Below are 13018 nucleotides of genomic sequence, written 5' to 3'. Positions count from 1 at the left end.
ACCAGCACGAATGAGACTAACTAAGTGAGGATGGATTGGAATCTTTAAAGTAACCAGGATGAGTCGATAGCACTTTTCTACTGAATGGCCTTTGGCAAACCGACTGTTGGCACAACTGAGTTTGTTGACAGGGTGCAAATGATATCCAGTGTATTAGGAAGAAAGCTCAAATAGGCCATTTGACCTGTCATTTCTGCTCCACTATTTAATAAAGTGACACTGACAGTTTCCATACAACCTGTTCTTGCACTAACTTTGCCTTAACCTTATTTCTCCTGATACATTTAATCTTTCAATCCCTCCCTTTACTGCCTTCACTGCCCATTTCAGTAGTATATTCTAAAGATTCATTGCCCTTATGAAGATTCTCCATGTCTTTCCTGAATGGGCATTATTTGTAAAGTTCAAACCCCTGATTCTGGACACCTAAGTTAGAGAAACCATTGTCTCTGCATTCACCTTGACCCCGCATCTCCTCTCCTCTCTCGTTTCCGTTTGGGGACACCAATAGCCGTTACAGGCGAGACAGAAGTTCACTTGCATCTATTGTGTTTGATGCACCCAATGCGGCCTCCTCTTCATCAACCAGACCGAGTGTAGATTAGGTGACCGTTTTGATGAATACTTGTACTCTGACCACCCTGGTCAGAGGTCCTGTTCCTAACCATTTTAACTTTTCTCATTCCATCTCCACCCCAGTGAAGGCCACATACAGACCTGAAGAACAACACATATTATTCCACCTGGGTAGTCCACAACCCAATGGCATGAACATTGAATTTTATCCATTTTAACCCCCACCTCCCTGGTGTCTCTACTATTCTCCCATACACCCTGTTTTTTCCCCTTCCTTCGTTTACTCATCTTCCTTTATTTGGAGTCTCCCATTTACCTCTTATCGCCCTCTTTTCCTCTCACCTCTGTTCCTGTCCACCCAAATCCTTCCCTCCTGCTTTACATTTCACTCCTCCTCTTCCTTATCTGACGCCTTTCTGTCCTCGTTTCGACTCTAGTCTCTTCCCTGTGACCCACCTGGACTATCACCTGGATGCTGGAATCTTGAGTAAAACAAAGTGCTGGAATAACTGGGATTGGCAACATTTCAGATCAGGACCAAATCTGAAGAAGAGTCTCTGCCCAAAAGGGCATGTCCTACAGGCCTCCCTAACCTGCTGAGTTACTCCAGCACATTGTGTTTTGTTTTGAAGTTTGCTCCCTGTTGATCCTTGCTCATTTCTCTGCAGGTGAGGCATGTAAAAGGCTCCCATAAAATAATTGTTGTAATAACATTGGTGGTAATCTGACCGAATGAAGCTGTTTTATTGCCGGGATGAAATTTGTGAACCTGGAATTGTGGACCATCGGGGTGAAGAACTAGAGATAGTTACACGTCTATCATAGGTGGCAAAGCTAAAACATAGACCTTTAATTATACAGAATGTTTCAACCTGTTTCAAAGAACATTATCACACACAAGGTGACACTATTCCGTATAAGGAATATTAGACCGATAGCCAAAACCTATCTGATATTCATTGCCATGCCTCTTTACTAGCTGTGGGTGGGATTGTTCTCTTCATCCTGGCCCAGGGTGTGGATTGTCGTTGGATTTTTTTGAAAATATTTTCTGTACGTGACTATCTGAGTTGAGCATGGAGTAGAAATGTTTAAAACTTTTTCCATTTAACAAGAATGTTTTTCCCTCCTCCCAGTTATCCTCTCTGTGTCTATCATCATTGCTCATGCTGAAAGGTAAAGGTTGGTTGGTAAGTACATTATTTGCATAATTCAGAGTGTTTGTTCAGTTAACTGTTGCTTAGTTTAATTTAGAGATATAGCATGGAAACAAGCCCTTCGGCCCACCTAGTCCATGCTGACCATTGATCACCAGTTCACACTAGTTCAATGTAATCCTACTTTCCCCACTCCATACACACTAGGGGCCAATTAACAGAGGCCAATTATCCTACAAACCCGCACATCTTTGGGATGTGGGAGGAAACTAGAGCATCTGGAGGAAACCCACACAGTCACAGGGAGAACGTGCAAACTCTGCACAGACAGCAACTAAGGTCAGGATTGAATCTGGCGCTGTGAGGCAGCAGCTCTACCAGCTGTGCCACTGTTTTGTATATCAATATCCAGATATAGAACCTGGATGACAATCTTATGTTTACTATGGTCTTTTAGTGTCAGGGCTGGGAGTATACTGGTGCCAATTGTACTATCTCCATTGCTGCACCTCGCTTTGATAATTCTATATGCTTCACTGGCAGTACTCTCTCTGCAGTGAGTACACGTGTGCCTTCAGAGTCAGAAGCGGGAAATCAGCAAAGTCATAAAGAGAAAGTATGTTTAAACAGGATGTGGTGTTTAGATAATTTCAACCCTTGTTGCATAAACCTGTAGGTAGAAAGAAAAATGAGGAGCAAAGAAGTTCTGTTGTTTTGAAATCTCGAGAATAAATCAATCAAGGAAAGCATGCAGTTCATCTTAGTCTTGATGCAGCAACGTGGAAGAATATGTTTGCATCTATGATGAATAACAAGCAAACCTGAATAATGACCACAGTAGATGAAAGTTAGAGTGAATACATTGCATGTTATTTGAAAGAGGATCACTGATCTTAGGAAAATCTCTTACTTAATAGCTGTCAATTTGTTGCTTCAGCATTTGTACTAATTCAACAGTTTTAATTTGGGCTCATTCACGATTTAAAACCGAACTACATTTCCTCCGAGACTCTTTAAAACAAGTCAAGAGTGTTTAATTTTCGTATGTACCAAAATGGAACAATGAAAAAATTCTTGCAGCAGTATAACAAGTCAGTGAATGCAGTATTCATCGAAAACATAACAAAAAAAAGAATCAATTTAAAAAATACAATATTATTGCAAAGCCTAAAGTCCCGAGTGCAGCCAAGACAGTTCGTAGTTGGTGTTCAGAGTGTTTTTAATAGCCTGTTGGCTGTTGGGAAGAAGCTGTTCCGAAACCTGCAAGTTACGGTTTTCAGACTCCTATACCTTCTTCTGGATGGCAGGAGTGAAATGAGGGCATGGTGAGGGTGGTGTGGGTCCTTGATGCTGCCTGCCGTTTGTGGCAGTGCCTTCTATAGATACCTTTGATGGCAGGAAGTGTAGAAGGAACTGCAGATGCTGGTTTAAATTGAAGATAGACATCTCTGGAGAAATGGAATAGGTGACGTTTTGAATTGATACCGGACAGAGAGTCAGGGGTAAGGTCAGTATCCATGATGGACTGGGCAGTGTCTACCACATTTTGTAATCTCCTTTATTGGGCATTCGAGTTGCTGAACCAGGTCATGAAACAACCAGTCAGTATGTTCTCTACCATACACCTGCAGAAGTTCAAGAGAGTATTCGTCAACATGCCAAATCTCCTTAATCTTCTGCGTAAAGGCGTTTTTTATGATTGCATCAATATGCGCTCGACCCAGAAAATACCATCATAAATATGCACGACCAACAAACATGTGAGAAAAATGAAATAGTAATTTGGTAATGGCATATTAATTGCACAAACCTAATAACAGAACAGCCCAGAGATCAAAGTTCAACCCACATACAGCTGGGTAATTTAAATCCTTTAATAATCTAAAGTTTAAATTTAAATTGTTATTGGTAAAAATGACTGCAATGCCACAAAAAAAGTAATTGGTTCACTAATGCCCTTCCAGGGAGGAAACATTATCATTACTTGCACTGGCCCTTAATTGACTTCAGGCATTAACAATGTAGTGCACTTTTAGGTGCTCTTTAAATAAAGTCTAACACATTACTCAGTTGTTGAAATAGATAGAATAAAATTAGACTGACTACCCGACACTGACCAAGGCAATGTGTTCTGACACTGCAAAATCGGTCTCACCCTCATGAATCCTTGCGAATGTCTGGACACTGGTGTCTTAATTGGGACCTAAACTGATATCAAAGTTGTTCCAAAGAGTAGTCAAGCTACTGCCTGACTCTGTCATGGCAGACTCTTCCATCACAATCACTGCATGGGCCGGTACAATGGTATACACAGCAAGCTCTGTCAGTGCTCAATATTGGCATTAAGACTCCTTGACGTTTCATGGCATCAAGCCAGCATGGACACAAAACTCTTTCTGATTACCACCTATGTTTCTTCAGCTAACAAATAAATGATGGTCCATGTAATAGTAAGGGTACAGAATGTACCTCAGGATGAGGTTGGTATCACCATCCATTATTGAGCTTTTTCAAATGATGGGAGATTGATTGATGTTGGTGGTCAGTGGACCGTGGTTTCCTAGTAAACAGATCGTGAAAGTTAACCTTCTGCTTCAGTAAATAATTTTGAAGGCATGTAATATATTGGTCTTTGTCCTTGTCCTATTTCAGTAGAGCAGAAATATCTTGCTCCAGTGAACCCTGGAGTGTTTTGTACAGACCTGGTGACTCCAACAAAGGAAGGCACAGTGTATTGGATATACTTGTAATAGCAGGACTGCAGCAAAGCATTGAGATTAGACAATCCTGTAATCACAGGAATTGTTGTGGAGTGGTTAAATAGACCGAGCATGTAATCTCAAGTTTAGAAAAAGGAGGGATGATCTCATTAATACATACTTTCTTATGGGCCCTGCCAGGAGAGATATGTTGCTGATTCCGCGCCTGGAGTACCCTGGTGAGACCGCACCTGGAGTACTGTGTGCAGTTTTGGTCTCCAAATTTGAGGAAGGATATTCTTGCTATGGAGGGCGTGCAGCGTAGGTTCACTAGGTTAATTCCCGGAATGGCGGGACTGTCGTATGTTGAAAGGCTGGAGCGATTGGGCTTGAATACACTGGAATTTAGAAGGATGAGGGGGGATCTTATTGAAACATATAAGATAATTAGGGGATTGGACACATTAGAGGCAGATAACATGTTCCCAATGTTGGGGGAGTCCAGAACAAGGGGCCACAGTTTAAGAATAAGGGGTAGGCCATTTAGAACGGAGATGAGGAAGAATTTTTTCAGTCAGAGGGTGGTGAAGGTGTGGAATTATCTGCCTCAGAAGGCAGTGGAGGCCAGTTCGTTGGATGCTTTCAAGAGAGAGCTGGATAGAGCTCTTAAGGATAGCGGAGTGAGGGGGTATGGGGAGAAGGCAGGAACGGGGTACTGACTGAGAGTGATCAGCCATGATCGCATTGAATGGCGGTGCTGGCTCGAAGGGCTGAATGGCCTACTCCTGCACCTATTGTCTATTGTCTATTGTATGGAGAGAAGGCAGGTACAGGCTACTGAGCTGGATGATCAGCCATGATCATATTGAATGGCGGTGCAGGCTCGAAGGGCCGAATGGCCTACTCCTGCACCTATTTTCTATGTTTCTATGTTTCCTCGAGCAGGGATTTCTGAAGCCCAGGATTATTATCCCAGAATAAGAATCATTTGGGAGAGAGCTGAGAAGATTCTTTTTTCCACTCAGAGTGACAAATTTATCAGGGTCACTACTCTGGGGGCTGCAAATGCGCATACATTCAAGACAAAGTTCAATATATCTTTAGATTTTAAGGAAATTGAAGAATATGGGGTTAATGCAGGAAAGTGATGCTATCATGTCTGTAAATTAGCCTATCTGTGTCATTGGTTCCTAGCATTGCATCAGCAACAAACTTGCATTAGGTTACACTTGATCCACTCATCCAATTTATCAATATAGATTGTGACTGAGCCCTGTGGTTCACTTCAGTATATTGTACCCCAAAATATCTTGCACTCTAACGATTTAATCAGTCTGAAGGGTCACCTATCCATATTCCCAAGATATGCAGCCTTACCCACTGAGTTACTCCAGCACTTTGTATCCTTTTGTATGTTTAATGTCTTGTTTCAGCCTGAAGAAGGGTCTTGACCTGAAACATCACCCATTCCTTCTATCCAGAGATGCTGCCTGTCCCGCTGTGTTACTCCTGCAGTTTGTGTCTATCTTCAGTGTAAACCAGCATCTGCAGTTCCTTGTTTTTACCATGATTTAATAACTTCTTGTTAGGCACTTTATCAAATGCTTTCCAAAGTCCTAATCAACTGCTTCTCACTGTTCTATTCCACAGGTCACAACCTAAAAATCAGGTTTGTCAAATATGATTTCCCTTTCATAATCTATATTGACTGCCCAAGCACTCTGTTACTATTTATTTAAGAATAAATTACAGCATTTCTCTACTGCTGATATTAAACCAACTTGTTTACAATTGTCCCTTTTCTCTCGCTGCCTGCTTTTTAAGTTGTGGGGTTACATTTTCTACATTCAAAGCTGAGGACCATTCAAGGATTTGTGGAATTTCTGAAGATTACTGGGAATCCGCCGTGATCTTATCAAATGGCAGAGTGACCCATAGGGGTGTTTCTTTCCGCTGATTATGTTACTTATTACACTCACTGAAGATAGTAAAGTCCAAGAAGTTTCGAGAAGCACAGGTGAGAATTATGATGGAGAAATGATAGTGAATATCAAAAATAGCAAGAGACCACAGAGAATCAAAAATGCTTAATTGACAGTAGATTTGAAATAATATATTTGTAGGAAAAATTGACAGTTCCAAAAATTTCAGATTGAAGTGGTAAAGCACGCAATATTTACGGTGTCAGTGAGCAGGGGAAATAGTGCAAATTAAAAGTTACAAATTACATACTTTAGATGGCATTTCTCTGTCCAGTAAAGCACCTTCCATGAGGTGAAGAGAGGATTAGACATTAGTGCCGAGCTGCAAAACTGCTTTATTCATTGTCAAGACATTTTGTACTTTCTGGAGAATTGGCAGTGGCCTGCTTGTTAATAGCATATGCAGTGACCTTTGAATTCGAAGACGATTCAGTGAGTATAAGGTTGAGAATATTACATTTTATTTCAGTTGAAAGGCATGGTAAAAAAAACTTCATGTACCTGTCTATTGCAGAAATGAAACTAAAAATTATCCAAAATACAGCACAATTTGCATGACATGATGAAAGATGAGGTTTGTGATGAAGTCAAGGCTTGGCATCACTTCAAAGACAATTGACGGAGGTGGACTTGTTTCAGCTAATCTTGGGCATAAAATTTAGTGTGCCTTTGGAATGGAAAAATTGATTGAATGTTTTGAGCTTTATTTGCAAATCAGAAGAGCTCATTCAACATCACACTTTCCCAACAGAAAAGATCTGTGTGCCAGCACTGCCATGGTTGCACAGATGAATGTCTGCACCCTCAATTTGATAAAATTGTAAGATTTGACACTCTTCAATTTCAAATTTATTTTGAAGAAATTGATGCTGAATACGCTGTAATTTATCAGGTAAAGTTTTCATCATCAGTTTCTTCCAAACAAATTTGAAATCGAATAGTATAATTTATCAGGCAAAGCTCAACAAGTTTAAATTATTGAAGCTTGTGATACTGCTGCTGGAGTATATAACTTTTTTGATCATTATTCCTGGAGGTTTACTGGCTCTGCGATCTTGTTTTTTTTGACGAATTATGCTGTCCATCGTAATAGTGCGAATGTGGTCCATGTAAAACTTGTGAAGCAAGACAAATTGTGATTATTTTTCTTTTTCAAAAAGAGAAATTGAAATTGTAAGCTGAGAGGAAGCCCCAAATATGCATTTGGAAGCAACTTTTCCCCAGACTTTCATAGAATTGTAAACAAAGTTAACGATATTCATGGATTATCATCAACAAATCTAGTCGTCACCTTGAATTAATTGATCTACAATATACTGATTTTTCTTTGCAGAAAATTCTATGAGGCAAATCTGTTCAATTCTTATGCTTGCTTTGATCATGGGTATCTCGACCCGAAACGTCTCACATTCATTCTCTCCAGAGATGCTGCCTGACCCGCTGAGTTACTCCAGCATTTTGTGTCTACTTTGCTTTGATCATGAACAGTTTACAAAACAATGGCAGTGAGCCATGATATTTTGTTGTATTTTGCCGGCATGCCTTCTCTGCACTGATTCTCAATAAATACAAATTATGCAATTGGATTAAAAATCATGTTGAAGCTGTGACTTGTTCTTTCTGACTTTTGACGTCTGGCGACATGCATAAAAATGCCAGGTATTTCCTAACTCTTCTTGCAAGGCATCATATCAGAAATTATTGTGCGGAACCTGCAAAATAAACTGTTTTAATGACTAAAACTGTGGATATTTTAACATTGTTAATAAAGTCTTGCTTTGGCCAATTATGCCATTTTTGCTTTATTAATGCGACTCAACAATGTCCAGTTATGTATTGTTAAAACATGTTGCTCATTAGTGGACCTCCTTATGTGCTTTTGATTTTTGAAAAATTGTGAATCACCATCACTAATTCTGTTGCAGTGGGTACTGAACTGGAAATCTGTCTCGCCAAAGACACAGGGCAGAGATCTGTGAATTAAACAGAGTTGTGTGCAAAACATGGAGTTAAAGATGCACAGTGCTAGAGGAACTCAGCAGGTCAGGCAGCATCTCTTGAGAATATGGATGGGTGATGTTTCAGGACAGGACCGTTCTTTGGGCTGATTGTAGTGGGGGAAGGAAAGCTGGAAGAGAGGTGGGGATGGGACAAAACCTGGAAAATGATAGGTGAATGCAGTTGAGGGAAGTTTTTGACTGATGGTTAGACAAAGGTCAGAGATGAAAGGACAAAAAGTGTGAGGTGAGTAGATAATGATAGATGAAAAGTTAAAGACTCAGTTCTTTCATGATTTCATATGAAGAGGTGGCACCTTTGTGTTTACTTTGCAGAACTCACTCGCACACCATACATCATGGCCACTTCATCAGAAGAGGTTCTGCTGATTGTGAAAAAAGTACGGCATAAAAAACAGGATGGGGCCCTATACTTGATGGCAGAGCGAGTGGCCTGGACACCAGAAGGGAAGGATCGGTTTGTCATTAGTCACATGTATGCAGACATCCGCTGTAAGTACTTTGATCAGAGTGATTGGTCTGATTGACAGTATTTAATCTGAGTTCAGTTAGGTCCAAATGTAGTTACAATGGTCAGCCTAAAGCATCGGGACATGATATCAAACTGGTCCAAATTCTATTATAATTTGTACTAAAACAGGCTTTCAGGCTTGGATGTATGGGATGTTTTAAAAAAAAATCTCACTCCAGAGCAGTACTGAATGAAGTTTTGCAATAGACAATAGGTGCAGGAGGATGCCATTCAGCCCTTCGAGCCAGCACCGCCATTCAATGTGATCATGGCTGATCATTCTCAATCAGTACCCCGTTCCTACCTTTTCCCCATACCCCCTAACTCCGCTATCCTCAGAGAATTGGCCTCCACTGCCTTCTGAGGCAGAGAATTCCACAGATTAACAACTCTCTGACTGAAAAAGTTTTTCCTCATCTCAGTTCTAAATGGCCTACCCCTTATTCTTAAACTGTGGCCCCTTGTTCTGGACTCCCCCAACAATGGGAACATGTTTCCTGCCTCTAACGTGTCCAACCCCTTAATAATCTAATACGTTTCGATAAGATCCCCTCTCATCCTTCTAAATTCCAGTGTATACAAGCCTCGTCACTCCAGTCTTTCAACATATGACAGTCCCGCCATTCCAGGAATTAACCTAGTAAACCTACGTGGCACGCCCTCAATAGCAAGAATATCCTTCCTCAAATTTGGAGACCAAAACTGCACACAGTACTCCAGGTGAGGTCTCACTAGGGCCCTGTACAACTGCAGAAGGACCTCTTTGCTCCTATACTCAACTCCTCTTGTTATGAAGGCCAACATTCCATTGGCTTTCTTCACTGCCTGCTGTACCTGCATGCTTCCTTTCAGTGACTGATGCACTAGGACACCCAGATCTCGTTGTACGTCCCCTTTCCCTAACTTGACACTATTCAGATAATACTCTGCCTTCTTATTCTTACCACCAAAGTGGATAACAGTTTAGATAAACCAGATAAGTTTACGATAGAGGCTGTATTCCAGATTCTCACTGTCCATGTAGTTCTGCTATAGTGATAATTACATTCCTAAGAAACTTCATATTATGAATAATTGCATTATAAATAGAATTGTGTTAATGGGTGAAATGGGATGCGGACATTTGGGTGGTAATATGTGGTAAGGGGATTCAGTGTTGCAATAAAAATCATTTTTCCTGTGGGATTTACACAAAATAAGTATTTTCAATAGCAATAAGTTTATTTTTAGCCTAAAAATACTAAAGGTTGTATGTTATATTGCTTAATAGAGTATCGTTATATGTGTCAGTAGAACCAATTAGTTGTTGATTCCAACAGTCGTTAAAATAGCAATGATGTTCGATTACTGCAGGGAGGTTACATTGAAATGCATTTTTCCTCCCGCTAAACTGTTTAAATCCAAGACAACTTTTTTCTGCATGTCAATTTCCAAAATAACAAATGGTTTTGTAGTTCTCGATGAAAACTGCATTCTGACCATTTGGCCTACCTAATGTAAATAGTGTTCCCTAATTCATCAATCGTGTTCCATCCAATTTGTGTTATGGAAATTCACATTAGATCAAAACTGCCTGTAGATTGATGATATTAGTCTTTTATTGAAAAAAATTAGGCAACTGGACACAAGAAACTGCAAATGCTGGAATCTGGAGCAAAACAAAATTCTGCTTCAGTGGGTCAGGCAGCATCTGTGGAGGGAGAGATTAGTTGATGTTTCGGGTGAAGACCCTACATCAGTATGGGTAGTTTTCTTCCCTTTATGTTAAACTTCTCTAGACTATGACATGAACCTTTCATGAAACTGACCTAAATATGTCAGACTCTTGTTTAATCAATGCCACTTTCATTCCAATATTTACCTTTGATCCAGCTTGCAGTTCTAATCTTGATTTGGAATTTTGAGGATGAAAGAGGAAAGTGGCTTTATATTTCTAACTGAAAAAGACTACCATTTCCTGACTGTCAAGCAATCATCTATCCAATAAGGGTGACACAAAATGCTGGAGTAACTTAGTGGGTCAGGCAGCAGCTCTGGAGAGAAGGAATGGGTGACGTTTCGGGTCGAGACCCTTCTTCAGACTGATGTCAGGGGAGGGGGTGGGACAAAGATAGGATGTAGTAGGAGACAGGAAGACTAGTGGGAGAACTGGGAGGGGAAAGAGAGGGACAGAGGAACTATCTGAAGTTAGAGAAGTCAATGTTCATACCGCTGGGGTGTAAACTGCACATGTGAAATATGAGATGCTGTTCCTCCAATTTGTGCTGGGCCTCACTATGACAATGGAGGAGACCCAGGACAGAAAGGTCAGATTGGGAGGGGGTGTTGAAGTGCTGACCAACCGGGAGATCAGATTGGTTAAGGCGGACTGAGCGGAGGTGTTGAGCAAAAGATCGCCGAACCTGCGCATTAGTCTCGCCAATGTAGAGAAGTTGACATCTGGAACAGCGGATACAATAGATGAGGTTGAAGGAGGTGCAGGTGAACCTCTGCCTCACCTGGAAAGACTGTTTGGGTCCTTGGATGGAGTCGAGGGTGGAGGTAAAGGGACAGGTGTTGCATCTCCTGCGGTTGCAGGAGAAAGTACCTGGGGAGGGGGTGGTGTGGGTGGGAAGAGTCGAGTGGACAAGGGAGTTACGGAGGGAACGGTCTCTGCGGAAAGCAGAAAGGTGTGGAGATGGGAAGATGTGGCCAGTGGTGGGATCCCGTTGGAGGTCGCCGAAATGTCGGAGGATAATTTGTTGAATACGACGGCTGATGGGGTGGAAGGTGAGGACAAGGGGGACTCTATCCTTGTTACGAATGGGGAGAGGGGGAGCAAGAGCAGAGCTGCGGGATATAGAGGAGAGCCTAGTGAGAGCCTCATCTATGATGGAAGAGGGGAACCCCAGTTTCATAAAGAATGAGGACATCGCTAATGCCCTAGTATGGAACACCTCTTCCTGGGCGCATATGTGGCGTAGACGGAGGAATTGGTAGGGGATAGAGTTTTTACAGGAAACAGGGTGGGAAGAAGTGTAATCAAGATAGCTATAGGAATCAGGAGGTTTGTAGTAATGTCGGTCACTAATCTGTCTCCTGTGATGGAGATGGTGAGATCCAGAAACGCTAGGGAGATGTCGAGATGGTCCAAGTATATTTCGGAGCAGGATGGAAATTTGTGGTGAAATTGATGAGGTCAGTGAGTTCTGCATGGGTACAAGAGGTAGCACCATTGGAGTCGTCAATGTAATTGAGGAGACGGAGACCATGTGAGGTGTCTTGGACATAGGTATGGAGGGATTGGACCAGGGGGGATAGGATGGAGTCGAGGTAGGTGGAAATGAATTCGGTGGGACATGAACAGGCAGAAACAATGGGTCTGCCAGGGCAGTTCTGTTTGTGGATTTTAGGGAGAAGGTTAAAATCGGGCCGTGCGGGGCTGGGGAACGATAAGGTTGGCGGCATTAGAGGGCAGAGAGCTGGAAGTGGTAAGATCAGTGATAGTGTTAGAAATTATGGTCTGGTGCTCGTCAGTGGGGTCGTGGTCCAAGCATAAGTAGGAGGAGGTGTTTGAGAGTTGTCGTCTGGCCTAAGTCCGGTAGAGGTCAGCGCGCCAGACGACCACGGCACCTCCCTTGTCAGCGGGTTTGATAACTAAGTTGGGGTTGCTGCAGAATGAGCGGAGGGCTGTACGTTCAGGAGGGGAGAGGTTAGAGTAAGTCAGGAGAGTGGAAAATTTGAAGCGGTTGATGTCCCGCCAGCAGTTGGTAATGAAAAGGTAGATGGCCAGCTGGGGGAGTCCAAGAGGAGGGGTTCTGCTAGAGACGGGAGAAGGGGTGAGGACTCATTCCCATGGAAAAAGGCTCAGAGGCGGAGGCGACGGAAGAAGTGCTCCACATTGTGGCGGACCCGGAACTCGTTGAGGTGGGGGCGGAGGGGAACAAAGGTGAGGCCTCTGCCTATAAATATCCTAAATCCATGTGCTCTTAATTTTATACATCAGACCCGGATGTACTAGATGATGGATGGGGTGTTGTGGTGAGGCTGAGAGCAGGGATGGAGACATAAGGAACTGAAGCACCCTGATGCCTTG

At 42.1% G+C, this 13018-nt stretch overlaps 2 protein-coding genes across 4 annotated transcripts in view; one reads left to right on the top strand and one right to left on the bottom strand.

The window, feature by feature from the left end:
* The window catches only part of LOC144602290 (galanin peptides-like), a 411360-nt gene that overhangs the window by 277908 nt on the left and 120434 nt on the right, over positions 1 to 13018 (bottom strand). The gene's annotated exons all lie outside the window — the stretch shown is intronic.
* Positions 1 to 13018, top strand: part of gtf2h1 (general transcription factor IIH, polypeptide 1) — a 58755-nt gene that overhangs the window by 9557 nt on the left and 36180 nt on the right. For 2 of the 3 annotated variants that reach the window (XM_078415197.1, XM_078415195.1), the window contains exon 2: positions 8748 to 8924. In XM_078415197.1, coding sequence (XP_078271323.1) covers positions 8771 to 8924 — 154 coding nt within the window. In that variant the 5' untranslated portion in view covers positions 8748 to 8770. Of the gene's footprint in view, positions 1 to 1712; positions 1767 to 8747; positions 8925 to 13018 lie in introns of all 3 variants that reach the window. The other variant, XM_078415194.1, reaches the window with a different exon arrangement.

The sequence above is a fragment of the Rhinoraja longicauda genome, chromosome 18, assembly GCF_053455715.1.
Source record: "Rhinoraja longicauda isolate Sanriku21f chromosome 18, sRhiLon1.1, whole genome shotgun sequence".
NCBI lineage: Eukaryota > Metazoa > Chordata > Chondrichthyes > Rajiformes > Arhynchobatidae > Rhinoraja > Rhinoraja longicauda.
The sequence above is the reverse complement of the archived record's forward strand: the minus strand, read 5'-3'. Positions and strand labels throughout refer to the sequence as shown.